Genomic DNA, 26,282 nt, shown 5'->3' with positions numbered 1-26,282 from the left:
GTGAAAAGTCCAGAGACAAAGGCTTAAGTAAAGACGGTTCCTTTATTCAGCTCTTAAAAGGGAAGTGACAATCAGCGGGAACACGTCTGGCTTAACCTGGAGAGTAGCCGCTCTTTTATACATTTGCGGCTCCCGCCAAAAGAGAGCAGCCAGCGTCTGAGCCAATCAGGCGCGACTTCCTGTTTCAGCTCAGACAGCGTTTTTCATGGAACCAACTATTTACATAGGATTCAACACCCCTCCCTCCTTAGTCAAGAATACATCAATCAAGTAAGCCACGTGACGAAATCCTCCAATCTGCTCGGTCTTCACAGGGCTCGCTCAGACCTGCGCAGTTCATTTGGGTCCTTGCTTCCAACGGTGGAGGTCGGTTCGCCTGTACCTCCCCAGTGCAGCTGGGGCCTAGTTTGGGCTCCAGCCCGCTGAGTCGAGTGGGCAGGCACAACACCGACCTCTGAGGACGAAGATGGCTCGGCGTCGCTGGAGGACCCTTCCTGGCTCGGTAAGTCCATTTGAATGTCCATTAAGGCGGGTTGCGCGTTACAGTCTATTAGAGTGGAAGAGTCTGTTTTAGCGGTTTGCTCAGGGGAGGTTTCAATGTGCTTTCGTACATGGTCAATGTGCCGCTTCCACATTCGACCATCTTCCAATTTTACAGTTTAGGAGCAGTTTGTTGTACAATTGTTCCCTTCATCCAATTCAAACCCCCATCAAAATTCTTTGCAAAAACACTTTGACCCAAGTACAATTGTCTTTCAGGATTTACATACATAGGATTATGAGTACAATACCTTGGGTGTAATCTATCCAGTGGGGATCTAAGTTTCCTTCCCATTAGTATTTCAGCAGGACTTATGAGTGTGTGGGAATTTGGTGTAATATGTTGTGTTAACAAAAATTGGTCCAGATGCTGTTGTACATGTCCAGGGCCTGACCTGCGCAATGCTTCTTTTGCAACCCGAACGTATCGTTCTGCCAACCCGTTAGCCCAGGGCGAGTAAGGCAAGATGAGAGCATGTCTGATCCCCAAGTTATCTAAAAATAATTCCAATTGCCTGGCTGTCAATTGGGGTCCATTGTCTGACACTAAGATGTCAGGACAGCCATGGGTGGCAAACAAATGGCGCAGAACCTTAATTGTAGCACTAGTGGTTATATTATTCATTGCAATGATTTCCACCCACTTGGAAAATGCATCTACCACTATTAAGAAATATTGTGACCCCACTGGCCCTGCAAAATCAATATGGACCCTGGACCAAGGCCCTGCAGGTTGTTCCCACTCTGCTGGAGTTGTTTTGGGAGGATTTGGCCGAGACTCTTGGCATGGATCACACTTGGCTACCCACTTTTCAATATCAGTATCCAGACCTGGCCACCATAAGTGCCTCCTAGCTAGACCCTTCATCCTGACAATACCAGGGTGGCCCACATGTAGCATGGTGAGTACTTTGGTCTTTAGACTTTCAGGAATGATTACTCTATCACCCCACAACAGGCAACCTTTAACATATGACAATTCCAATCTTTTGGTTTTAAAATCACTTAAGTTTGTTTCTACAGAGTCATTTTGCCACCCCTTGAGTACAAAATTTTCAAAATTGGGTCTTGCTGCATGTGCACAGCCACCTCCCTTGCTGTTGTTAGTGGGTTATCTTCGAGTTCTATCATTAAAACATCAGCAGATGGGGCAGGGTCCTCTACTAACTCTGCCATTGGGCACCTACTAAGACCATCTGCGTGGTTGATGGTTTTACCCCCTTTGTGAATGAGCTCGTACTGGTACCCTGAGAGAAACAAGGCCCACCTAATTAGTCTTGGAGACATAAATGGGGGAGTTGGTTTGTTAGGGGCTAAGAGGCCTAGTAAAGGCTTGTGGTCAGTAACCAATTCAAAACTCCTGCCAAAAAGATAGTTATGAAACTTCTTCACCCCAGCCACTAACGCTAGAGCCTCCTTATCTAGTTGGCTGTAATTTCTCTCAGTATTGGTCATTGTTCTGGAAAAGAAAGCAATTGGGGCCTCTGTATTATTCGGCAAAACATGTGCCAAGACCCCTCCCACGCCATATGGGGACGCATCGCACGTAAGCCTGACGGGTAGCAAAGTGCTATACTGGACTACTACACTTGCGGAAGTTAACAACTGCTTTATTTGCAAAAAGGCTTCGTGCTCAGTTCTCCCCCATGTCCAAAGGGTTCCTTTCTGAAGCAGCCGGTGTAGAGGCTCTGCTGCTGTTGCCTTCTGTTTTAAGAAGACAGAGTAAAAGTTTAGAAGGCCTAAGAATGCCTGCAATTCTGTTTTATTCTGTGGCTCTGGGGCTTCCCTGATGGTTTTTAATTTTTCAGTAGTGGGGTGGATGCCTTCCCCATCGATTCTATATCCTAAGAATTCCACACTGCTGGTTCCCCACACACATTTGTCAGGTTTTATCCTTAACCCTTTATCTTGTAGTCTATGTAATACTTCTCTTATTCTTTTGTTGAGTTGATTTTGGTTTTCTCCTGAAATTAAAATGTCATCAAAATAGGGAATGGTCTCTTTAATTCCTGACAACAAACGTTCCATTATGCTTTGAAAAATCCCGGGAGCTATGCTTACTCCAAATTGTAATCTGGTACATTTAAACGCACCCCTGTGGGTGACAATTGTTTGTGCGAGTGCTGTCGGTTCGACAGGGAGTTGCTGGTAAGCTTGGGCTAAATCGATTTTTGCGAACACTTTCCCTTCCCCCAGGGAGTGAAGGAGCTGTTGTACCACTGGAATGGGGTAAGGGTGATGTTGGAGGGCTTTGTTGAGCGTTGACTTATAGTCAGCGCAAACCCTCAAAGAGCCATCCGGTTTAAGAGGCGTGACTATGGGTGTTTCCCATGGCCCCTGCTCTACAGGAACTAAAATGCCCTGGCTTATGAGCTTATGTAGCTGTAGGTCAAGCTTGGGAAGGAGCGGGAGGGGTACCCTGCGTGGTTTGAGCCGGACAGGAGGGACCTTGGGGTCAATAGAAAAGGAGATAGGGGTGAAGTGTCTGCGTGACAACCGGCCGGGCTGTCAGCCGCGGCTATTGGTGCCCTATCCAAGGTGCTGATTGGATGCGTATACTTAGTAACTCCGTAAGCGGGAAAGTTTACTGTTTGTACATTGGTTACTGCCTCAGCCACCTCTGTGTATAAAGAGCTGGTGTGGCTCTGTATCTTTAATTCGGTGCCTGCCTGTGTTGGCATGTGTTATAGCAATAAAGGCCTGTTTTTCTACACGAACTCCCTGTTTATTACTTTGGCGACGAGGATTCCACTATATTGGGTAATTATTTACCTGTTAGGATGTCTACCCAGTTAACTTTTGCCCCTTTTAATCCACAAGGGGAGACGTGGGATTCGTATGTGGCCAGGTTTGATTGCTTTCTAATCTCAAATGGCTATACTGAGATCTCCGGAGATCGGAAGAGGTCTTATTTCCTCGGGTTTTGCGGGCCGGAAATGTTTGAATCTGCCCGAGCTTTGTTTGCCCCGGTCTCTATTCATAATGTTCCGTGGGAGGAATTCCTAAAGACATTGCAAGACCATTATGCTCCGGCTCCCTCACGCTGCGCTCGCCGCTATAAATTTTATCATAGAAATCAGGAAGACGGAGAGTCTATTAATGACTTTGTGGCTGCTCTCCGCAGGGCGGCTCTTTACTGCGAGTTTGACAATCTGAGCGATTACTTGCTGGACAGATTGGTTTTTGGAGTGCGGGATGGCCGTCTCAAACGGCGTTTGTTGGCCATACAGGACTTGACGTTCCAAACCGCCTTGTCCGAGGCGAGGGCTTTTGAGCTGTCATCCCAGTCGTTAGCAGCTATGGACAGTTCTGTTAATCTTACACAGAAGAGCACTCCGGTGGTGGTCAAGCTGAAGGTTCCTTCTGAGGGAGAAGAGTTGGCGGTGCCCGAGGAGGAAGAGGTTTGCCGGCTTGCGGTCAATCGTGGCCGCGAGCAGCCCGCTGCCCGCCCCGTCCCCCGCTGTCTCCTTGTAGGAGGTGCGGGGGTAATCACCTTAGGGCCAATTGTTCTTTTTGGGGCGCAGTTTGCTGGCGCTGTGGGGCAAGAGGGCACGTCGCGAAGGTCTGCCGGTCACGCAGATCTCCACCGCCATCTGCGAGGGATCAGAGGGACTTCCCCAACTTCGGCTCGAGGGGGCAGAGAAGGTCGTCGTATGCGCGTAAGGAGGACTGCAATGCTATTTACACTGTGCCTCGTCCGATACCAACCTATGTTCGTGAGACGTCCTCCTCAACGAACAAGATTTCGGTGCAAGTTCTCCTGGGTCAAGCGGTTTGTTCCATGCAAGTGGACACTGGGTCAGCTCATTCGCTCGTCTCCTGGTCTACTGTAAAATGCTGTTTCCCACCTTGAAGAAGTCTCGCCTTCAGCCATGTTGTTTAAATTTACGGGACTACCAGGGGGGGCCTATTCCAGTCCTGGGGGAGGGCAAATTTGCTGTGAGGTTTAAAACTTTTGTGGGGAAATTACCATTAATCGTGGTCAATGGCCCTTTCTCCGATTTGCTTGGCCTCGATTGGTTCAAGTCATTGGGTCTATCTGTGGTGGGGGTGAATGCCGTGAAGGAGGGTTCCGGGTTTAGCCACTGGGCAAAAGAATTTCCCTCTGTATTCGATGACAAATTGGGTTGTTATACGGGATCCAATATTTCCTTCAGTCTAGACCCCCAAGTGTCGGCGGTGCGTTTAAAAGCCCACCGTGTGCCCATTCCCCTGCAGCCCAAAGTGGACGAAGAGCTGGATCGTTTGATAGCTCAAGGGGTTTTAGAACCTGTCGACCAGGCTAAGTGGGAAACCCCTGTTGTGATTGCTGTCAAGGGGGATGGGGGCATTCGACTTTGCGGAGATTATAAATGCTCTATTAATAAGGTGCTAGCCCACCACTCGTACCCGCTGCCAGTGGTGCAGCACCTTCTACACTCGTTGGGGAATGGTAAGGTTTTCGCCAAGCTTGACCTCACACAGGCTTACCAACAACTCCCTGTGGACCCCCAGACAGCAGAGGCGCAAGCCATTATCACTCATCGGGGGGTGTTTAAGTGTAACCGGCTTCAGTTCGGGGTTTCTATTGCCCCGGGAATATTTCAAGGGCTGATGGAACGGTTGTTGTATGGCATTGGGGCACTGTGCCATACTTTGATGACGTGTTGGTTTCAGGTAACACGGTTGAAGAGTTGGAGCTGAGAGTGAGGCAAGTCCTAATTAAGTTTAGGGACGCTGGGTTAAAGTTAAAATCAAAAAAATGTGTGTATGGTGTTCCAGAAGTGGAATTCCTTGGATTTACAGTGGACGCCGAGGGAATCCACCCCATGGCAGAGAAGACGAGGGCCATTAGAGAAGCACCTAAGCCACAGTCCAAGTCAGAGCTCCAGGCTTTTTGGGGCTTTTAAATTTTTACGCGGTGTTCTTGCCACACAAGGCGTCAGTTGCAGAGCCTTTGCATAGGCTTTTAGACAAGGGGGCTGTGTGGCATTGGGGCAGGTGGGAGGAGTCGGCGTTTGAAGCAGTTAAGAGTATGCTTACCTCTACAACCATATTAGCCCAGTACTCACCTGCTTTGCCGCTGGTCTTGACTTGCGACGCGTCCCAGTATGGCGTGGGGGCAGTGTTGAGCCATAGGTTGCCTGATGGGAGGGAGGCTCCACTGGCATTTTTTTCGCGTACCTTAGCCAAGGCAGAGCGGAACTATGGCCACATTGACAAGGAGGCGTTAGCCCTCATTGCCGGGATCTGTCGATTCCACGATTATCTTTATGGGAGGCATTTTGAGTTGGTTACGGACCACCAGCCTCTATTGGGGTTGTTAGCAGGGAACCGGCAAAGCCCCATTGTGTTGTCCCCACGCATGTCTCGGTGGCTCGTGTTTCTAGCTAATTACAGCTACACTTTGCAGTATAAGCCAGGCCGCCACATAGCCCATGTGGATGCATTGAGCAGATGTCTCCTTTCTGACTTTCTTTTGGATCCTGCACCTGCGAGCGAGGTGTTGTCTTTGGGGGAGGGCCCTTTGTTAGTGGATGCCCTGGAAGTCGCCAGGGAAACAGCACGGGATCGGGTGCTGGCTAGGATTAAACAGTGGGTGCTCAGGGGGTGGCCCCCGTCCTCCCCGGCAGAAGTGTTTGACCCTTTCTTTAGGTGTAGAAATGAACTTTCCATGGAAAGGGGCTGTTTACTCAGAGGTAGTAGGGTAGTGATTTCCCCAAGCCTGTGTGACAGGGTGCTGTCCCTTTTGCACAAAGGGCATCCGGGCATTGTCCGTATGAAAGCCCTGGCCTGAGATTATGTTTGGTGGCCTGGCATGGACAAGGAGATCGAACACCGGGTAGCGGTTTGCAGGTTATGCCAGGATAGCCGACCGTCCCCTCCCCAATCTGACCCGTTATTTTGGGAACCTCCTGCAGGGCCTTGGGTGCGGCTGCACCTTGATCTTGCTGGCCCTTTCATGGGTCAGAATTTTCTAATTGTCGTGGATGCCCACTCTAAGTGGCTGGAGGTAGTTCGCCTGCGCTCTACCCAATCGCAGGCCATCATTGAGGTTTTGGAAACTCTGTTTGCCTCGCACGGGTTTCCGGATCTTATAGTTTTGGATAACGGCCCCCAGTTCACATCTGTGGTGTTTGAGTCGTTCCTAGGGTGTGTGGGCATCAGGCATGCGTTGGCATCGCCTTGTCATCTGGCCAGTAATGGCCAGGCTGAACGCATGGTTCGCTTGACCAAGGATGCCCTGAAAAGAATGCCACAGGGATCGTGGCATCAGAGGTTGACGGAGTTGCTACTAGCGCAGCATTCCACCCTGTGTGTGGCGACCGGGAAGACCCCGGCGGAGTTATTAATGGGTAGGAAGCTTAGAATCTCCCTAGATAGGTTGCACCCGTTGTATTCCCAAGCTGCTCAGTGGCCAGATCGGCCAGACAGAAGGATAGTAGTGGGTGATTCGGTTTTTGTCCGCTCTTACGCGGGTGGTCAGAATTGGGAATTGGCCACCGTGAGGAGGGAATTGGGTCCTCGCTCATATGAGACGGTGTTAGGGGATGGCCGGATTTGGAAACGGCATCTTGACCAGATCAGACTGAATAAGGCAGGGGCTCGGGAAGTGGCCGGGAGCAGTGACCAGCCAGAGGGGTCGGATGGGAAAGCTCTCAATGCTCCGGGCACAGCTGAAGCCCTAGCGGAGTTTAGCCTGGAGAATAGCCGGCCTGAAGCAGTGTCCAGCCCTGACCCATTACAAGGTGAATCTACCCCAGTGTTATTCCCGGAGGGTGCCGTGGAGCCCAGGCGATCCGGCCGAGTTTGTAAAAAGCCCGCCTATTTACAAGATTTCGTTTGCTCCAATCAAAGGGGAAGGAGTGAAGTGTCTGCGTGACAACTGGCCGGGCTGTCAGCCACGGCTATTGGTGCCCTATCCAAGGTGCTGATTGGATGCGTATACTTAGTAACTCCGTAAGCGGGAAAGTTTACTGTTTGTACATTAGTTACTGCCTCAGCCAGCTCTGTGTATAAAGAGCTGGTGTGGCTCTGTATCTTTAATTCGGTGCCTGCCTGTGTTGGCATGTGTTATAGCAATAAAGGCCTGTTTTTCTACACGAACTCCCTGTTTATTACAAGGGGGGCCTTTATACGATCCCAAGGTGGGGCTAAACACCTCTGGGAATTCCTGTAAGAAGTTAGGCATGCTATCAGAGTTAACAGTACAGATACCAGAAATTTCAATTCCCAATGGTTCCATCCAAGCCAAACCCAGGAGAGAGTGTCTAGCCCCTGCAACAACAATCATAGGAAGGGTACATTTAACAGTCTTAAACATAATAGGTACATTCACTTGGCCTAGAACAGGTATTATCCCCCCTTGAAAATCTCTAATTACCAATGAGGTTTGTAAAAGGTCAGACTTTGAGAGGCTAGGCATGTACATTATAAGCTTTCCCCAAGGCATAATGGTGTATTTAGACCCCGTGTCAAGTTCCATAGAGCATGGCTTGTTGTTTAGGAGCAGTGAGATTACAATCTTGCCCCCATTTTTTGTTGCCGTGCTATTTACAGAAAATTGATTGTTACCTCTTGAGTAGTCGCGGTTAGCAGTTGAGTAGTTCTTGCGGCCGGAAAACCGAGGAAACCGGTTTTCGCGCAGTTGAGGTGTTTGGGTCTGGAACCGAGGAGGACGAGGAGTGGAGAAAGATTCCTCAGGCAAGGGTGCTCTGCAGGCTTCGGCGATATGGCCGCGTTGGTTGCAGCGGCGGCAAATGGCGTCCCGAAAAGGGCAGCGTTGGCACGGATGGTTTCCTCGGCAGCCGGCGCAGGGGGCGACGGGGCGAGGGTATCTGGGTTGTCTCGGCTGGTCCTGTTGCAGCAGAAAACAGCTGTCCTCGTTGAGGGCTGGTGGGCTGAGGTCATCTGGGGCCTCTGTGCGGGAAAACGTGGAGTCGATCTTGGCGATGACTTCCCGCTTGTCGTGCTCCTTCAGCTCTTTGGCAGCAGCGTCGGCGACCTCTGCGGTTTGTGCTGGCTTAATTACTGCCTGGAGAGACGGCTCGTCTTCGGTGAGGAGCTTGTTTCGGACCATGGCATTTCTCATGCCGAAGATTAGGGCATCAGTGAGGCGAGCTTCCGGGCTATCAAACTTACATTTTGAAAGCACCGTTTGAAGATGCGTAGCGAACTGGTTAATGGATTCGGATTCGAACTGGGCCATTCTTGAAAACTGGTGCCGGAAAACGACGGCTGGTTTCGTAGGCTTGAAATGGCTCGCGAGCTTGGTTTGCAGGACGTCCCAAGCGACGGATTTGGCTGGAAGCGGATCGGTGAGAGTCTGGGCGAGATCGAATATTTCTGGGCCGCAGTAATTCAGGAAGATTGCCCGCTGTCGTTCGGCGTCGGCGTCCCTTATTCCGGCGGCTTCGAGGAAGATCTCGAACTTGGCCATGTAGGCGTCCCAGGAGGATTTCTCCAGATCGAAGAACTCAGGAGCCTGGCCGATTTGGAGGTTGTTCATCTTGCACGCGTGGTTCTTCCGTCTGTCGTCGCCAGTGAAAAGTCCAGAGACAAAGGCTTAAGTAAAGACGGTTCCTTTATTCAGCTCTTAAAAGGGAAGTGACAATCAGCGGGAACACGTCTGGCTTAACCTGGAGAGTAGCCGCTCTTTTATACATTTGCGGCTCCCGCCAAAAGAGAGCAGCCAGCGTCTGAGCCAATCAGGCGCGACTTCCTGTTTCAGCTCAGACAGCGTTTTTCATGGAACCAACTATTTACATAGGATTCAACAGAAGGAGCAGTGAGCGGGGCAGCCTTAAAACCCCCTCGCTGGCCCCGCCTCTTCCAGAGGCCCCTTGGGCGTGCGTTCACGCCGGCATTGTGGGCGATTTTGCGAGTTCTGACGAGACCGCCCCCTTCAGCAGCAAGCTGACTGAACATGGTAGCCTCCATGTTGTTGCCTCCTCGCTGCAAAAGCTGCCCAAGATGAGTTCTGCCGGCAGGCAATTCTAAGCAGTCAAAATGGTTCAGAATCAGAATGAAAAAGGATCCAGGCTTAGTTCTCCTCGGCCTCTGATCGCTTCATGTTTTTTGGAAAAACAAAGCAGGAGAGCATGGTGCTTTTTCCTGTGATCTTTGGCCCTACCACCTCTTTATTTCTTGAACTGATTATTTCTTTCTTCAGTGTATGTTTACTTTCCCACTCCTAATAAATGTATTTGTTGTGTGCTTGTATCTAAGAATAGTACAAATGTAGAATAAAAATATTATAATAAGGTAGCTGTAATGAACTATGGGAATATTTATTTATTTATTTTATTAATCAAATTTGTATGCCGCCCCTCTCCGCAGACTCGGGGCGGCTAACAACAGTAATAAAACAATATAAACAAATCTGATATTTAAGTTAATTTTAAAAAGAAACCCCAATTTAAGAGACCAATCATACATACAGACATACCATGCATACATTTTTTTATAAGCCTATGGGAAGGGAATATCTCAATTCCTCCATGCCTGATGACAGAGGTTGGTTTTAAGGAGCTTACAAAAGGCAAGGAGGGTGGGGGCAACTCTGATATCTGGGGGGAGTTGGTTCCAGAGGGCCAGGGCCGCCACAGAGAAGGCTCTTCCCCTGGGTCCCACCAAACGGCATTGTTTAGTCGACTGGACCCAGAGAAGGCCAACTCTGTGGGACCTAACTGGTCGCTGGGATTCGTGCTGCAGAAGGCGGTCCTGGAGGTATTCTGGTCCGATGCCATGAAGGGCTTTATAGGTCATAACCAACACTTTGAATTGTGACCTTGGGAGACAGGAGGAAGTGCTGCAGCCTAACAATGTTTTGATAAGAGAAAGTCCAAAAGAATGAAGGAGAGGAGAAAGCTTCTTAGAAGGAATCTTACCTAATTTTCTTGAAAATAAACTGAGGGCAGGGAGTGCTTTCTGACATACAAGTTTCAGTTATGGTAATACTACAATAAAGACAGTGATGTGCTCCTATGGGTATGGTCAGGTACACAGAACCGGTAAAAAAAAAATTATGTATTTATTTTTTTCCGTTCTGGGCTCTGGAAATGTTTTTCTTATCACAGTAAATGAGGTTGAATGTGTATAATTTTAGAAGAACTATGTGCGCTTCTGTGTGTGTGCACATACACTTTATATAGTAGATAATGTATATTTTTATGTGCCTGTGTGTAATATGTATGTACACATATAGCATATATACATAGAATTAAATAGTATATTTTGGATGTTCAGTAATAGTAAGGGAAATTTTATAGGCAGTGATGGGCTCCTACAGGTATAGTTAGGTACGCAGAACTAGTAGAAAATTTGTATCTCTTTGAGGGAAAGGAGAGGCCTAACCCAAACCTTTGATGTGAGTGACGTCAAGTTAGCCACATTTAAGCCAGTCACATGACCTTTAAGCCATCCCCGGTCACATGATCATCAAGCCACTCCCACCTGGTCACATGGCCAGCAAGCCACACCCAGAAAATAAGCCACACCCACACTGTGATAGTAAAATTATTTGCAGCCCTTCACTGAACAAAGTTCATATTAGTAGTCATAGTTTTGGTTTTCTATCTGCCCTACCTTGGAAAGCTAATAGTAACCTATTATAATCCACTGCAAAATCACAATAAATACATAGACAGACAGACATTAGTGGCTTTACTGTATAACATTAGTGGCTTTTTTTCAGAGACAGATTTACCCTTCTCTATTATTTGCTGTTTCCACTATCATGACTTTACTCTACTTTAGGACTTAACTTACTTACAAGGCTGTGTCCATCATTCAGGCAAAGGACTTAGACCTCCTCACTCTGCACATGGCATGGAGAGTGTATTCTGCTCCTTAAGCAGCACATCATTTTGGTTGATCTTCTCCCCTTTTTAATCTGCCTTGTAGATCTACTTTATCAATTAACCCTTCTCTGCTTCAACCTCTTACTCAACTTGGCTGTTTTCCCTAGCCCTAAGCTCAAAATAAGTTTTGCTATCAAAATTGTTCTTGAAACTATTTATTTTTATTTATTTATTTTATTTTGTCCAATACACCATACACATTGAAGAGAATAAACATGTAGTGATATATATCCAGGAAAGGATAGAAGAAAAGACTGAAGAATAGAGGAGAAGATATATGAAAGGAAGAAAAGATATATGAGATATAGGAAAGACAATTGGATACTATCCCAACTGTGTTGGGATGCTAAGCTTTTTGCTGGAGAAGGTAACTCTCCAATGAACTTACCCACCTCCTTCCAAGTGAAATCCAAAATGCATATAAATTCCCTTGTATGGGAAATGGTATTTCTTTCTCATGAAAGTCTGTGGCATCTTCCTTCTCCCATTCTACTGCCAGGAGATGTTGTGAGATGGAGCCCTCAGGAACCTCTACAACTGTTTATAGGAGCTATGGAGGTGCTTGCTCTGCCATTAGGCAGGTGAAGCACCTGCCTCAGGCACCTGTGTGTGTCAAGGTGGTGGGCACTTTTCACTATGCACTGTTTTATGTTATGTGTATATTAAACTTGTTAAAAATCAATTTGAAAAAAGACAACTGATTCTGGGTATCCAGAAAACATAGAAGATTGTAACTGATTTAGAACTGGATGTAATTCATCAGTGTGTCAGAAGTTTGAAAAGTAATCTTTTGACAATCATATTGCTAAACGTGTCTCTAATTGCTTTTAGGAACTTGCAGAATCCATATGTCAAAACAACAACATATGATTCATAACATCACCACACAAGTGGCACAATTAAGTCATGATGTCTAATACATGTATGAAAGTTTTGTGTATTCAAATTCCCAGCAAATCTCTTGATTTCATAAACAGGCAATGAATGCCAGCTAAAGAGTTCACTGTACTCTATTAGGGAAGCAATGGGGGAAGATTGGTTTTTATTTACTACTGCTTATTACATCCAAATGGCATGGTACTTCAAGCTCCAGTGAGTAGTTTCCTTTATGTCCATGTGCTGCTGTATCCATCTCTTTAAGGAGACAACAGCAGATAAATATTGGTAGGTTAGAGTGATCAGGGACAAATGATGAATAGACACTGGCAAAAATATAACTACAGTATCTCCTGTAACAGGAGGGTTTTAGAATTATATTTTTTCTTAACTTCTTATTGTTATTTGTAATTTTATATGGTAATTTTATATTGTTGTAAGACGCTCTGAGTCTTTCGGGATTGGGCGGCATAGAAGTCAAATTAAATAAATAAATACATAAATAAACACTGATTGACAATCAATTTCACATGCTGTTTTGCACATTCAACTTTGTACAGAGCAAAGTATTCAATGAGAATATTTCATTCATTCAGATCTAGGACGTGTTATTTGAGTGTTCCCTTTATTTTTTTGAGCAATATGTATTGACTGTCATGACATGTTTTGAAATGCAAAGTTGAGAGACAGCTTATTTATTTTTCTCAATGACCTCAGAATGTTTGCAGGGAAATTGTTATTTTGGAGGCCAAAACTGTTTGCCTGTCATTAAGACGTATGATTCACAACTGTCAGATAACTTTATTTTAGGGCACAGCGATACTCTAAGATAGTTGATTTGAACTTGGATTTTCTAACATGTTAACCTCTGAATATGTCCTTCATAAAAACGATACCATCAGAGCCCCCAGAAATTTATACCCATTGACTGAGTAACCCTCTGTCCAAACCTGGAACAAATGTACTAAAATATTGAAAATATGTGTACCTTTCCAATACACCCTCCTGGGGCTATGAAAGTAACTTGATTCTGGCAAAGATTAACACTAGTGAGATCTGTAGACCATTTAAACAGTAAACTCTGAATTCTTTAGCCCCATGATTGTTAGGTGAATTTTGTACTATATTCCAGGTACAATTTCTCCAAGAAAACATTGCGTCCAAAACAATAACAAACCCTCTACCCTCTTTAGTTATTTTGAAAAATAATGTTTTTCATGCCTTGTTCCTTTTTCATACTGGCTTTGGAAGAGGAATAATGAGGTGTTTTATACTTGGAGCAATCCCTGTTGCTTAGACATCCCATGTGGTCTGCTTGCCACCATCTGAAAACTGGATGGAGCAATGCAATAAATAAATAAACTTGACTGCTCTGCACCAGGTATTAGTTTCTTTAGCCCTCCTCCACAACTGACCAAAGATGCTTTCTTCTGGCATATTTCTCCCATACTTTGCTTCTTTGTTGCTGCTGACCTGCCACTCAGCTAGTAAAAATGAAAACAAGATGGGGCAAAAGCTTTTGCAATTGGCTGGTAAATGACATAGGTTTTAGTGGTATTTGATTTGCTCTTATGTGGGCAAATATTCCAGCAATGGCCAGATGGCAATTCCAAATTCAGGAAGGTATATCCCATCCTCGTCGCCAAATGTTAGATTCTTGCCAGAATGAAGGACTGCAATCTTAGAGCAAGTAACGGTTCTTTATTTGAACAGGAGGTAACGGTTTACAGAACGAAACAAGACAAAAACAACATGGCCGTGCCTGGCAGCTATATATATGCCGGGCTGCCAGGCTGAGCCAACCAATCACCTTGCAGTATTTTCCCACCCAAGGAATATGGGGCGGGTACAAGTCCTAACTGTCCTCTGGACACAACATTTACTGTATTGTTTATTGTATTTCTCTTATAGATTGTTTACATGTCTGTATATGAATGTGTCTTTGTGCCTTTGAGTTAATCTTGACTAGTGACAACTTTAGGGACAGGATCATAAAGTTTTTTTAGAGAACGTTCTTTCAAGACGTTTTTCAGGCTCGGGCTTGGAGAGAGACTTCTATTTATTTATTTATTTGATTTCTATGCCACCGCTCTCCAAGGACTCAGGGCGGCTCACAACATATAAAATACACAGTATACAATATCTTGAATCCAATTAACTCATTAAAAATCTTTAAAAAACCCAAACCATAAAAAACAATCATTCCATTCACATTCTATGCCTAATAGGTAACTGGAGCTCAGAGCTTTATGTTTGCAGTACTTTAACCACTGCGCCCAACTAGACAGATAAATGGATAGATACATGCCACACAGATATAGCCACAGTATAGGCCATTTGTACTTGGAAAATAATACCACAAACAGGCTGAAGTTTGTTCTGTAAAAAATTATTTTGAGAACTATCTGTTCTGTCTGGGTTCCCCCAGACGTCAACACCAACTAAAAAGAGTATCCAGATACGCTGGTAAAAAGCAAAGTCATTTTATATCTTTGAAAACAAACACAGATAACAAAAACTGTTCTTACAAACTGGAATGCTATGAAGCTTCACAGAAAAGTCACGACGGCCAGACAGTACAACAGGCTTCTTGCTGGCACACACACCACTGTAGATAATAAAACCCACACCTCTCCCAAGTTTTCAGCCTTCGAGGCCACAAGCCAGAATCAGAGACGCCAAGTATCGAAGCAAGGTCACAGGACTCCCAAAAGATAACTCTCCATGATACAGGAAGGGCGGGCCTTCTTTTTCAACCTTTCTGAGGAGAACCACACCCAAACCCAGCTGTTGCCTATTAGGGATGGAAATACCTGGCTAATTGTCCCCTTCGTTGTGCTGCCCTTCTCTGCCTCATATCTATGATGGCTTGTGCGTTCTCATCTAATGACTCCAGGCTACTCGCTGGGGAGAGCTCCCCCCCGGGGGTCTCAGGCTGTTCTCCCTCCTCCTCGTCCTGACATTCCTCTTCCCCGTCTGCCTGGTCCTCCTCCTCCTCCTCCTGTTCCTCGTCCTCCCCCTCTGAGCATGGAGCCGGCAGAGTTCCAGCCGTTCCCTGAGGAGCCTCAGGCTGAATCACAACACTATCTAAGACAAAAATTCAGAACTCAAGTTTCCTTATCAGCCATATTTTGTAGTCCTTTGGGTAAAAAATAAAAATAGTCATGGTCATTACAAAAATGGCAAACTTGTTTGTTCTGAATTATGGAAGAAAAAGTTATCATTCCAAAAATGTATAGTCATAGATTTGAGTGAACAGAGATACATGGACTCCCAAATTAAATCAAATTAATTTTTGAAGGGCCCAGGTGTTACTTCCAAGATCATATGGGATTTTGATCTTTCCACCCCAAATGTGAGTTTTAAGCCATTTTCAACATATGCTCTTATATTTTTGTTTAATTTTGCAGCTCTCTGAGAATGTTGTGAGTGCAGCCATCCCTGATCTACTGTTCTATGATTCAACAGAACTCTTTGGATTTCTGACATTTTATCTGGTTGTCTTTCCATAGTCTACGAAGGAAAATGCCACATTCCCGCCTCCCTTCCAGGTGGAAAAAATTAAGTGGCTCAAGTGCTTTACACATGTTGCCAATTAAAACAGCATTTAACTTTAGCTAAGTCTTTGATGTGGCAGTGAAGACTGGAGAATGATTCATGATTCTTTAAATATGAGTCTTAGTTTATCTAACTGGATTAGAAACTATTTACTCAGCATGCATTGAGATCCTCCTGGGGCCTAAACCCAAACATAAGACAGGAAAATAAAAGTTCATTACTATCCTAACTGATTATGGAGCTTAAAAATGAGATAAAATCTTGCCTTCCATTGTGTAGTCTGATTTAGATTTGTAAAATAACCATTATTTATTTGGTAGAGTTGGAAGGATCTTGTAGGTCATCTAATCTCACCCCTTCCTCAAGCAAGAGATCCTATACCATTTTGGACAAATGGCAGTCCAATTTCCCTTTGAAAATCTCAAGTGTTGGAGCACTCACAACCTTCACAGGCAAGCTGTTCCACTGGTTGATCGCTCTCACTGCCAGAAAGTTCTTCCTTATTTCCAGGTTGAATCGCTCTTTGGTCAGCTTCCATCTATTATTCTTTGTCTGGTCCTCTGGTGCTTCCGCAAGCAGCCTGACCCCCTCCTCTCTATATCAGCCCCTCAGGTATTGGAACACTGCTATCATGTCTCCCCTGATCCTTCTCTTTGCTAGACGTGTCATGCCCAGTTTCTGCAACCTCTCTTCATAAGTTTTAGTTTCCAGTCCCCTTATCCTGGTTGCTCTCTCTAGAAGTTCAATGTCTTTTCCGTAGTGTGGTGACCAAAACTGAAAGAAGAACTCTAGGTGTGATCTAACTATTAGTACTTTTTTATTTATTTATTTAAATTTTATTTTATTTGTCAAGTACATATTTATATATATATGTCACATGTTTTTTTGCGGAATTCGAAAATTAAGGGAGACTAGGATAGATCTATTTCGGCCTTATTTCGGCCTCATCAGCTAGCCATACCCACTGGGACTTGAACCTGCAACCTTTGCCTTGTAAGGCAGAGAATTATCCTCTAGGCTACAGTATCCAATCCCTTCAGCTCTGCACCAGGGAAGGGTTACATATTTTTGTGTTGAATCACCCTGGTGTATTGAAGGAACATCACAGCTCCTTATTTGCCTCTCGGTCCAACCCAGGGCCATTTCCTACGCAGTTAATTTTATTGATAGCCGACAGTTCTATCTGTATGTGTCACATGTTTTTTTGCTGAATTTGAAAATTAAGGGAGACTAGGGTAGATCTATTTCGGCCTTATTTTGGCCTCATCAGCTAGCCATACCCACTGGGACTTGAACCTGCAACCTTTGCCTTGTAAATATTGTAAATATATAAAACATTGTTCATATATATAAGATGGGTACTGATAAGAGGGAACAATTGGACAAGGGTGGTATGCAACTGGTGCGCTTACGCACATCCCTTACTGTCCTCTTAGGAATCGGAGAGGTCAATAGTGCATGTATTCATGCAACAATGGATAAGGGTAAAGTTTTGGTGGTTTGTTGCCGAAACCACAGAGTCAGGTAGTGAGACTCTGTTAACAACTCTGTTGTTAAAATTGTGTTTTAAACAGTCAAGTTTGGGGCAGTTCACTTTGTGTTTGTATCTGTTGTGTACTCATGTATTGTTGTAGTTGAAGTTAAAGCAGACATTGACAGGTAGGACATTGTAGCAGACAATTTTAAGAGCTATGCTTAGGTCATGCCAAAGGTGACATAGTTCTAAGCTTTCTAAGCCCAGTATTTCAAGTCTGGTTGTGTAAGGTATTCTGTTGCGGATAGAGGAGTGGAGGGCTCTTCTAGTAAAGCACTGTATCTCTGGACACTTTCTAATGTATTTATTTATATGCAGTGCGGATTCCAGACAGATGAGTTGTATTCAAGGATTGGTCTGGCAAATGTTTTGCATGCTCTGGTTAGTAGTGTGATATTACTGTAGAAAAAGCTATGTAAGATTAGGTTAACAACTCTAAAGAGTACTGGGCCTAGGATGGAACCTTGTGGTACCCCACTCCTTATTTCTGTCCATGTGGACTTGGACCCCTTGAGGACTATTCATTGGGTACGGTTGGTCAGTCAATTGTTAATCCATCTGGTTGTGTAGCTGTCTATCCCACTTTTTTTTAGCTTGTAGGTCGTGGTCCACTTTGTTAAATACTTTGCCGAAGTCTAAGTATACTATGTCCACTGCATTTCTCTGGTCTATTAATTTGGTCACAGTGTTGAAGATTTTTCTAATGAGATCTTTCTAATATTGTATTAGCCACATGTTGGCAGTGAATTCTGGTGTGGAAAATCTTCATTCTCAATAAGGTCACAAAACTAGTGTAACTCTCAGGAGCCTTACCAACGTGACTTATGTGGCTTATAATCAGGGCTGTGCTGCTCAGATGTTTTCTTTGCATTCTTTTTAAACATACGTCTTATTTTGACAGCAAAGAGACCTTAGCAATTCGCTGCCAGGATTCTTTCAACGATTAAACAGAATCCAAACTGCCACCTTGGATCAGACTAGGATAAACGCACTTATTCTTCTCTGAGGTAAAAGGCTATTTCAGTGGACTCGTTAAGCAGTATCAGCTATGCTGGCTTTAGTATCATTTAAAATAGTTTAATGCATGTGATGAGGATTGAATTTGAATGTCCCAGCAGTGACAAGAATGCAAAGAATTTGAAATACAACTAAAACTCTTTTTTCACCTTCTAATAATCTTTTCTTTGATTCATACATTTAGTAAGTTCTGCTTTTAGTTGCATGGCTTATTTCAGAAAATGCTTCAAAAATTCTTTGGTCATGTGCTAGTTGGTTTTTTAAAATTATTATTCAAGGTTTGATTTACATGATAATTTTTTTGTCTAAAAGTTAAAAGACGATGCGTTCACTTCTTTGGACTAATATAATTTTTAAAAAATGTTTTTAAAATTTCCGGTGGTTGCAAATGAATTGTGGAGATAACCTTCCAAGGCATTTTCATGTAAACCTTTCTTTTTTACGGCAATGTCATCTGGCAGTGCCTGGGGTAGAGCCTTCTCTGTGGCAGCTCCAGCCCTTTGGAATCAACTCCTTCCAGAGATCTGTACTGCCCCCACCCTCCTGGCCTTCCGCAAGGTTTTGAAGATTCATCTTTGCTGGCCGACCTGGGGCCATTGAGTGTTAATATTATTATTATTATTATTATTATTATTATTATTATTATTATTATTATTATTTATTAGACTCGGGGTGGCTCACAACAATAATAACACAATATATAACAAATCTAATAATTAAAAGTCACTAAAACCCCCTTATTAAAAAGAAAACATACACACAAACATACCATGCATAAACTGTATAGGCCTGGGGGAGATGTCTCAGTTCCGCCATGCCTGGCAGCAGAGGTGGGTTTTAAGAAGTTTACGAAAGACAAGGAGGGTGGGGAAAATTCTAATCTCCGGGGGGAGCTGGTTCCAGAGGGTCGGGGCCGCCACAGAGAAGGCTCTTCCCCTGGGTCCCGCCAAACGATATTGTTTAGTCGACGGGACCCGAAGAAGGCCAATTCTGTGGGACCTAACCAGTCGCTGGGATTCGTGCGGCAGAAGGCGGTCCTGGAGATATTCTGTTCCGATGCCATGAAGGGCTTTATAGGTCATGACCAACACTTTGAATTTTGACCGGAAACTGATCGGCAACCAATGCAGACTGCAGAGTGTTGGTGTGACATGGGCATACCTAGGGAAGCCCATGATTGCTCTCGCAGCTGCATTCTGCATGATTTGAATTTTGCGAACACTCTTCAAAGTTAGCCCCATGTAGAGAGCGTTACAGTAGTCGAACCTTGAGGTGATGAGGGCATGAGTGACTGTAAATATCTGGTTCCAGTTGACAGTAGGAATATCATTTGATAGGATGGATGTGGATGATTGCTTTTATGAATTAGAGTTTTCCAGACTATTTTTTAACTTTAGATTTCTCACATATTCTACTTCTGTACCTTGTATTTATTTATGTTGTAAGATGCTCTGAATCTGCGGAGAAGGGCGGCATAGAAATCTAATCAATGAACGAACGAATGAATAAATGAATGGATAAATAAATAAATAAATAAATAAATATTATGTAATAATAAAGAGCATTGGCTAAATTTAAGATATCTTCAAATTCATATATGAGGAAAACTAAAGAGACAATCCTGCCATTTAAGATATAATCATAGATGGTTAATATTTGCTATGGTGTCTTCAAAGCTGGAGGTCAAGTGGGACCCTACGTTTGCAGTTTCAGCCTCAAATATATCCAGAGACAGTAAAGGCTTCTTGCTACCAGGACAACCAAATGGGGTAAAAATGAGAGAAAGTTCTGTTGAGAGAAGGTGGGAAGAAGAAAATTGCACAATGGATTGGCAGTTTCTAAGTGACCAAAGTCTGAACAAAAGTTAAATTCCAGAATGAGGAACCAGGAAATTACAAACGTACCACTCAAACAGAAACCTGTGAAAACAACCCTACCTTGTTTTTTCTCTGACTAAGACAGGTTTCAGGAAGGAATTGTATTATTGGCAAATAAATAAATAAATATATGAACAAAATCTGTTTCAATTTTACACAGCAGAGGCAAAAGCAGATAAAATATTTCTATGAAAACAATTTGAATATTTTTTAAAGGCTAACCAATCAAATGTTTCTGGATAAAAGCACAAGTGGGGGAGGAGTTAATAAATGCTACAACTTTTGATGTGTCACAATCAGCCAGCGGTTGATCGTTGGACAAATAATTTTTAAAGCAAATATGTTCATGTAATAGATGAGAAAAGTTAACATGATCTCCTCTTCTAATGACAATGTACATGTAAATATAATTCATGTGACAATAGGATTCATAATTTCAGCTTCAGTACTATTAGTCCTAGTATTTGGTATTTATTTGCTGTATTGGTTAAAAAGTAGAATATATGTGATAAAATATATGTAATATGATTATTATAAAATTTATAATATTAATCATTGGAATTATGAAATTCCAGTAACATTTATATCTATAAAATACGCCAGAAAATAATACCACAATGATTTCAGAAGGTATAAGTTTAGAATATTAATAATTATGCACCAAAGTTTCATAGATACATTAAATCATAAGAGCAATTTTTAAAAATTATACTATGAGAGAGATTATTTTTTTTATAAGATACAGTACTGGATGTTTAAAACATTTGGGTTGATAAATGTTTTGCTGGGTTTATCAACTTAATGATTAGCTAGAAAAAGCAAACAGATGTAGTAGACGTGTTTTAATTCTCTTTTTTCTTTTCTAGCATCCATCTCCTCTTCTCATGAAACCTGAAGCTGACAGATGAAACTTTCTTCAAAGAAATATGTTCCAGTATGTGTATTCCTGGCAATAGGACCAGAAATCTCTTCAGATTACTTATTTTATGGAGGCCCAGACTGATTCATAGTACAAAATGTCTTCCTCTGACAACAAAGTGTCAAAATGGCAACCTGGAGATGTCAGAGAAATAGCTGCGCTCTTGTTACCGTTGGTCTCACCTAACAATGTTCATATTTTATCTCCAGAGATCCCTCTTCCAGGCATAGACCAATATGTGCACATTTCTGGAAAAACAGATTCTGCATACAGTTCTTTCTCAGGGAGCTCGAATCTTCCAGACGTCCCTATGTCATTAGGCTCTGGGGAACCTGATTTGCTTCCTCTGAAGCAAATGCCATATATGGATTCAGGATATATAGGAAATATTGGTAATCCCAGTGCAAGACATTTTGAGGATGGACAGATGTATGAAAACAAGACCGTGAGAAAAGGCAATTACCATAGGTTGGACAGCCCTGCATATATGAAAGCGTATGGAAGCAAGCCAACCCTGGAGATGTTATACCAAACTGCATCACCATTGACCAGGCTCTCACCTCTGCTTTCTCATCCACCAACCACAACAGCTCAAGTAGATCATTATAAAACCAACCGAAATGTGGATGAAACTCATGCTGGAATTTGCTTTAGCCAAGGAGAAGCTTACATGGAAGAGGGCAACCAAGGGCTTCCTTTGCACATACTACCAAATTGCTGTAATGACTGTTTGCTCTCATTTTCTCAGCATGAAAGTCCAGTCATAGAAAAGGACGTTGTTTGGGGTCCTACTAACTCGAACACTACAAAGAATAGTACTACCTCTTCCACCAAGCATTCTATGCTTCAAGAAAAGTCAAACTCTGGCTTGTTGGCTGCTCAGAATGCAATTTATGCTTATAAAATTCCAGAGGCAACGAGGGCTAAGCCTTGTCTTTCACTGCAGACCAACGACAAACCTGTTAATGATCCACTGGAGAACAAACAGTATCATGCCAGCAGTGTACACAAGCCGCACTTTGGAGAAGCAGATTTGACGAGCAGGAAACAGGAGGGGCAGCTTCTGGAAATATTCGGAGTTGATGATTATTCAGGTTTCGATCACAGCCTATACAAGAGCAGTAAAAGTTTAAAACATGCTGACAGCTCTGTTCCTAATGAAGTTACAGCTAGAATAATTAATACCTATGAAGATAAGGACTGCACTTTCTGTTCTGAGGAAGGAAACAACAGAAGCATTTGGCAGCAACCTTTAGAAACCCAGAACTTGCCGTGTCAAGCTTTGGCTCCTACCAAAACATCTTATGGTAAGATTTATGAGACATCACAGTCAGGATCTTATTTCAACTATGATACAGAGGAAGTTGCTTCTCCATTATTCAGCGGCCCTGGGAAAACAGAGCAGAATACAACCAGCAGCACCAGCTTTTTAGCCTATCCTAAACAGGAAGAAATGCTCAAGCCTTTTGGTTTCCCCAGACTGCCATTTTCAAAGGCCGAAAAACAAGCCCAGAATGACTCTGCCAATGTCAAGATAAATAGAAAGACAACTCCTTTACTTTATTACCTCTCTGGTGGGAGAAATTCCAACCTTATGAATCATAAAAACCAGGATCAAGAACATGAAGGCACATTGATGAAATCTCCAAGGGACAATCATTCAGGATTAAATGAACCAGGAATAAGGCCAAAAGACAGTAATAGCCACGAGGATGATATTGACAACAAGAACGAAGGTTCCTTGGATGAAAAGTTCAAGAATGACTACCGAGAAAAACTTAAATTTGCCCAACAGAAAGTCCTAAGAGAAACCTCTTTTAAGAGGAAGGATTTACAGATGAGCTTGCCTGTTCGGCTAAAGGAGAAGCCCCCTTCAAGGCCATCTATTCAACATCTAAGGTCATTCTCATTATCTAGTACAAATGAGGACTCCAAGTCAATTCCTCCATCCAAGCCACAGGAAAATACTTATGCAGACTGGGAATCCAAAAAGCCACACGCTTTCCGCATTGGGGCCAGGAAAAGGGCAACCAAGGAACAAAAGAAGATGTCTTATTCTGAACCCGATAAGCTCAACCAGTTGGATGATCAGAAGGATCAAAACATATCATGGGGACAGAAAAAGACAAGATCCCGGTCGGATGAAATTACCGGACAGGGAATAAGGATAATCAGAAGTAAAACTCTGGAAAATCAAGGCAGGGCCATTTCAAAAGCTGAACTGAAGCAATTGCAACAAAATGCACTCCTAGAGTACATGGAACGAAAGATTGGGCACCAGCCTGCCAAGAACTGGTCACAGCAGACTTCACAACCCAGAATTCTGGCTTCAAATAGGCTTCCAGAAGACAACACATCCAACACTGGTACCACTAGGAAGTCACAGAATATGTTCTTTCCGTTCCCTGTTTCTGGGAGAATTCACGAACCACCTTCTACTTTCCCTACTTTAACCTGTACAACCACGACAACTGATAGATGTATTGTCAAGTCGCTGGAGTCTGAGCTGCTGAATTCAAAAGCACAGCCTGCTATCAGTGAAGAAAGCTATAACAGCAAATATGCACCTGCTCAACATTTTCTTCACTCAGATTCGGTTTCCAGCAGAGTTCGCGAGAGATCCCAATCGGTTCCTTCGCCTGTTCAGGTAATTATGAAGCTATTCAAACATAATTTACTTCTGGTGATAATTTGCTCTTTCCTTTAGTGTGCTATAATAGAGATGGGTCCGAATTTCATTTGTGTAAAGGCAATACAGTGAAGTGATTACTGAATTTTTAAAAAACCAGGCATGGCTTATGCCTCATTGTCACATTTATTTCCAGCATCATCTTGAAGAATGAATGAATTCATAATCTGAAAAATTTACCTCACTTCTACTGTAATTCCAATGATGTCAATTGAATTTCAGTATGTTTGAGCAATAATAATTAAGCAGAAGGAAAGAGAAAATAGCTGGACTACTTTCTCTTTCATTGAAATCACTGTGACTTAAACAGTAACTTGCTATAATATTTTTATTCTTCCTTTCCCAATACTTTAACATCATAAAATAGTTAATAGATTACTGGTAGATTTGTCATGATAGGGTGTGTGTGTTTTAAGAGAGGAATTTAGAAAGTATTAGAGACTAAGTAATAGCTTCCTAGTTATCTTAGATATAGAATTGTTTTAATTATGGCATCCTGTGTCATGTAAAATTCTGGTTTCTTATGTTCTGTTTATTTATTATTTAAACAAGTATGTAATTCATTTCACAGCAATAACTTTTCATGGCAGAGAGGATTAAAGCAAAAGAGGAAAAGAAAAGAAAGATCACAACACAGAGAAATTTACACAAAAATACTAATCCAGAATATTGTAGTTATAATAATATAACATAAACTAGAGTCTAAAAATCATTGCATTTCAGCTGATGAATCATGAGAACAAACAAATATCTATGGGAACATTCAGATTTTTAATGCCTTATAAAAGGCCAAGATATTAGGGCCACCTGGACCCTCAGAGTGAATGCTATTCAATTGGGCAGGCACAAAATTTTGCTACCGGTACTGCGTACCCATAGGAGCCCATCACTGGCTCCTGTACCGTACTCGTAGGAGCCCATCACTGGGTAATGTACTTTGCAGTGTATTGAAATATCATGCAGGGCAAAATAGGTCCATAGTTAAGTCTATCTTGCCAATCAGCTGACCTGGTGTTCTCCTAATGGTTATGCCACTAGGTCCGGTAGGTATCAAAGTCTTTGTTTTTGCCTTTGAACCGATAACATGTCTATTTGGATTTTTAGCAATCTACATTCTTTAACCAGGGTCACTATTTACAATGCTTTGGCTCCAAACGTTCTCACATCCTGTTGCTAACGTGTTATTTTATATCGACATGTTTAGATTAAAAGTAAATGACGAGCGCGTTGTAATGATGAAACTTTCTTATAAAAATTTTATTTTTTTAGGATTACTATAGATCTACAGTTTTTTCAACCTCATCATCTCAGGATCATGAATATTATGCTGCACATCACAGGTAAATGGGACCATATAATCAATCTGTCCAGTTAACATCATTAGAATTTTCATACGCAGAGATGAATATAGCTTTTCATGCAGGGTGCAAGAAATTTCTTGCATTTTCATTTGCACTTTCTCTCACCCTAATCTTTCGCAGTATTGTTGCACCAAAGATTATTTTTCATACTTTTCATTAATATACTGTAATTGCATATACTTCTGTGGTTCCCAGAAAACCATTTTCTGCATTCTCTTCCAAAAAAAGCTTCCAGATCCTCTTCCTTCTGCTATCATTTAATACTTTTTAAAAAGCATTTAAACTTTCCCATCCTGCAGCTGTTTAATTTTTAGTTTCTTCTTTTATTTTTCTCCTTTTCTTACAGTTCCATTTTTCTCTCTCTCCAGTGTTGGCTCTCTTGGCATTATCAAAAAGTGGTTTGTCCCACACAAAGAAACTCTTACCTCTCTTATATATTTCCCACTGTCTTTCACCATAAGCAATCAAAATAATCAGCATTTTCCCCGACTTATGCTTCAACGGTGTATTTCAAAAAGGACATTTTCCAATAGCAGAAAATGCCTTGAAAAAATTGTTAAATTAGTAACTTGCCATTTCATAGAAAAAGCTCAGGGCAATTAACTATGAAATACTGTATATTAAATATGTGGTACTACAGTGATACCTTTACTTATGAACGCCTCTACTTAAGAACTTTTCTAGATAAGAACTGAGTGTTCAAGATTTTTTGGCCTCTTCTTAAGAACCATTTTCTACTTAAGAACCCGAGCCCGGAAAAAATTCCCAGGAAATTTGAGAGCAGCACGAAGGCCCGGCCAGTTTCCTGCAATTCCCTCTTTAATCCTGACCATCTTGGGCTTTTCTGGGCTGCCAGAGGAGCCTTTCGGCATATGGGAGGCACATGCTCCTTCTTGCCGCCTCAAAGTCCCTCTTTTTTTAAAAAAAAAAATCTTAAAGTTTTGGATTTTTTTGATTCCCCTCACCTCACCTTCTTCCTTCGGCAGCAACTGTCCTCCTCCTCATCTTCCTCCTTCTCCTCCCACCCAAATACCGAGCTTTTATTTCTTTCCTAATGGGTTTGCATGCAT

At 42.9% G+C, this 26,282-nt stretch overlaps 1 protein-coding gene across 3 annotated transcripts in view; it reads left to right on the top strand.

Moving 5' to 3' along the window:
- Positions 1-26,282, top strand: part of SHROOM1 (shroom family member 1) — a 61,334-nt gene that overhangs the window by 14,388 nt on the left and 20,664 nt on the right. For 2 of the 3 annotated variants that reach the window (XM_070739318.1, XM_070739316.1), the window contains exons 2-3: positions 21,110-23,809; positions 25,121-25,191. In XM_070739318.1, coding sequence (XP_070595419.1) covers positions 21,260-23,809; positions 25,121-25,191 — 2,621 coding nt within the window. In that variant the 5' untranslated portion in view covers positions 21,110-21,259. Of the gene's footprint in view, positions 1-363; positions 503-21,109; positions 23,810-25,120; positions 25,192-26,282 lie in introns of those variants that run through there. The other variant, XM_070739317.1, reaches the window with a different exon arrangement.

Source organism: Erythrolamprus reginae, chromosome 2, assembly GCF_031021105.1.
Source record: "Erythrolamprus reginae isolate rEryReg1 chromosome 2, rEryReg1.hap1, whole genome shotgun sequence".
Classification (NCBI taxonomy): Eukaryota; Metazoa; Chordata; class Lepidosauria; order Squamata; family Dipsadidae; genus Erythrolamprus; species Erythrolamprus reginae.
This window is presented reverse-complemented; position numbering and strand designations above follow the sequence as displayed.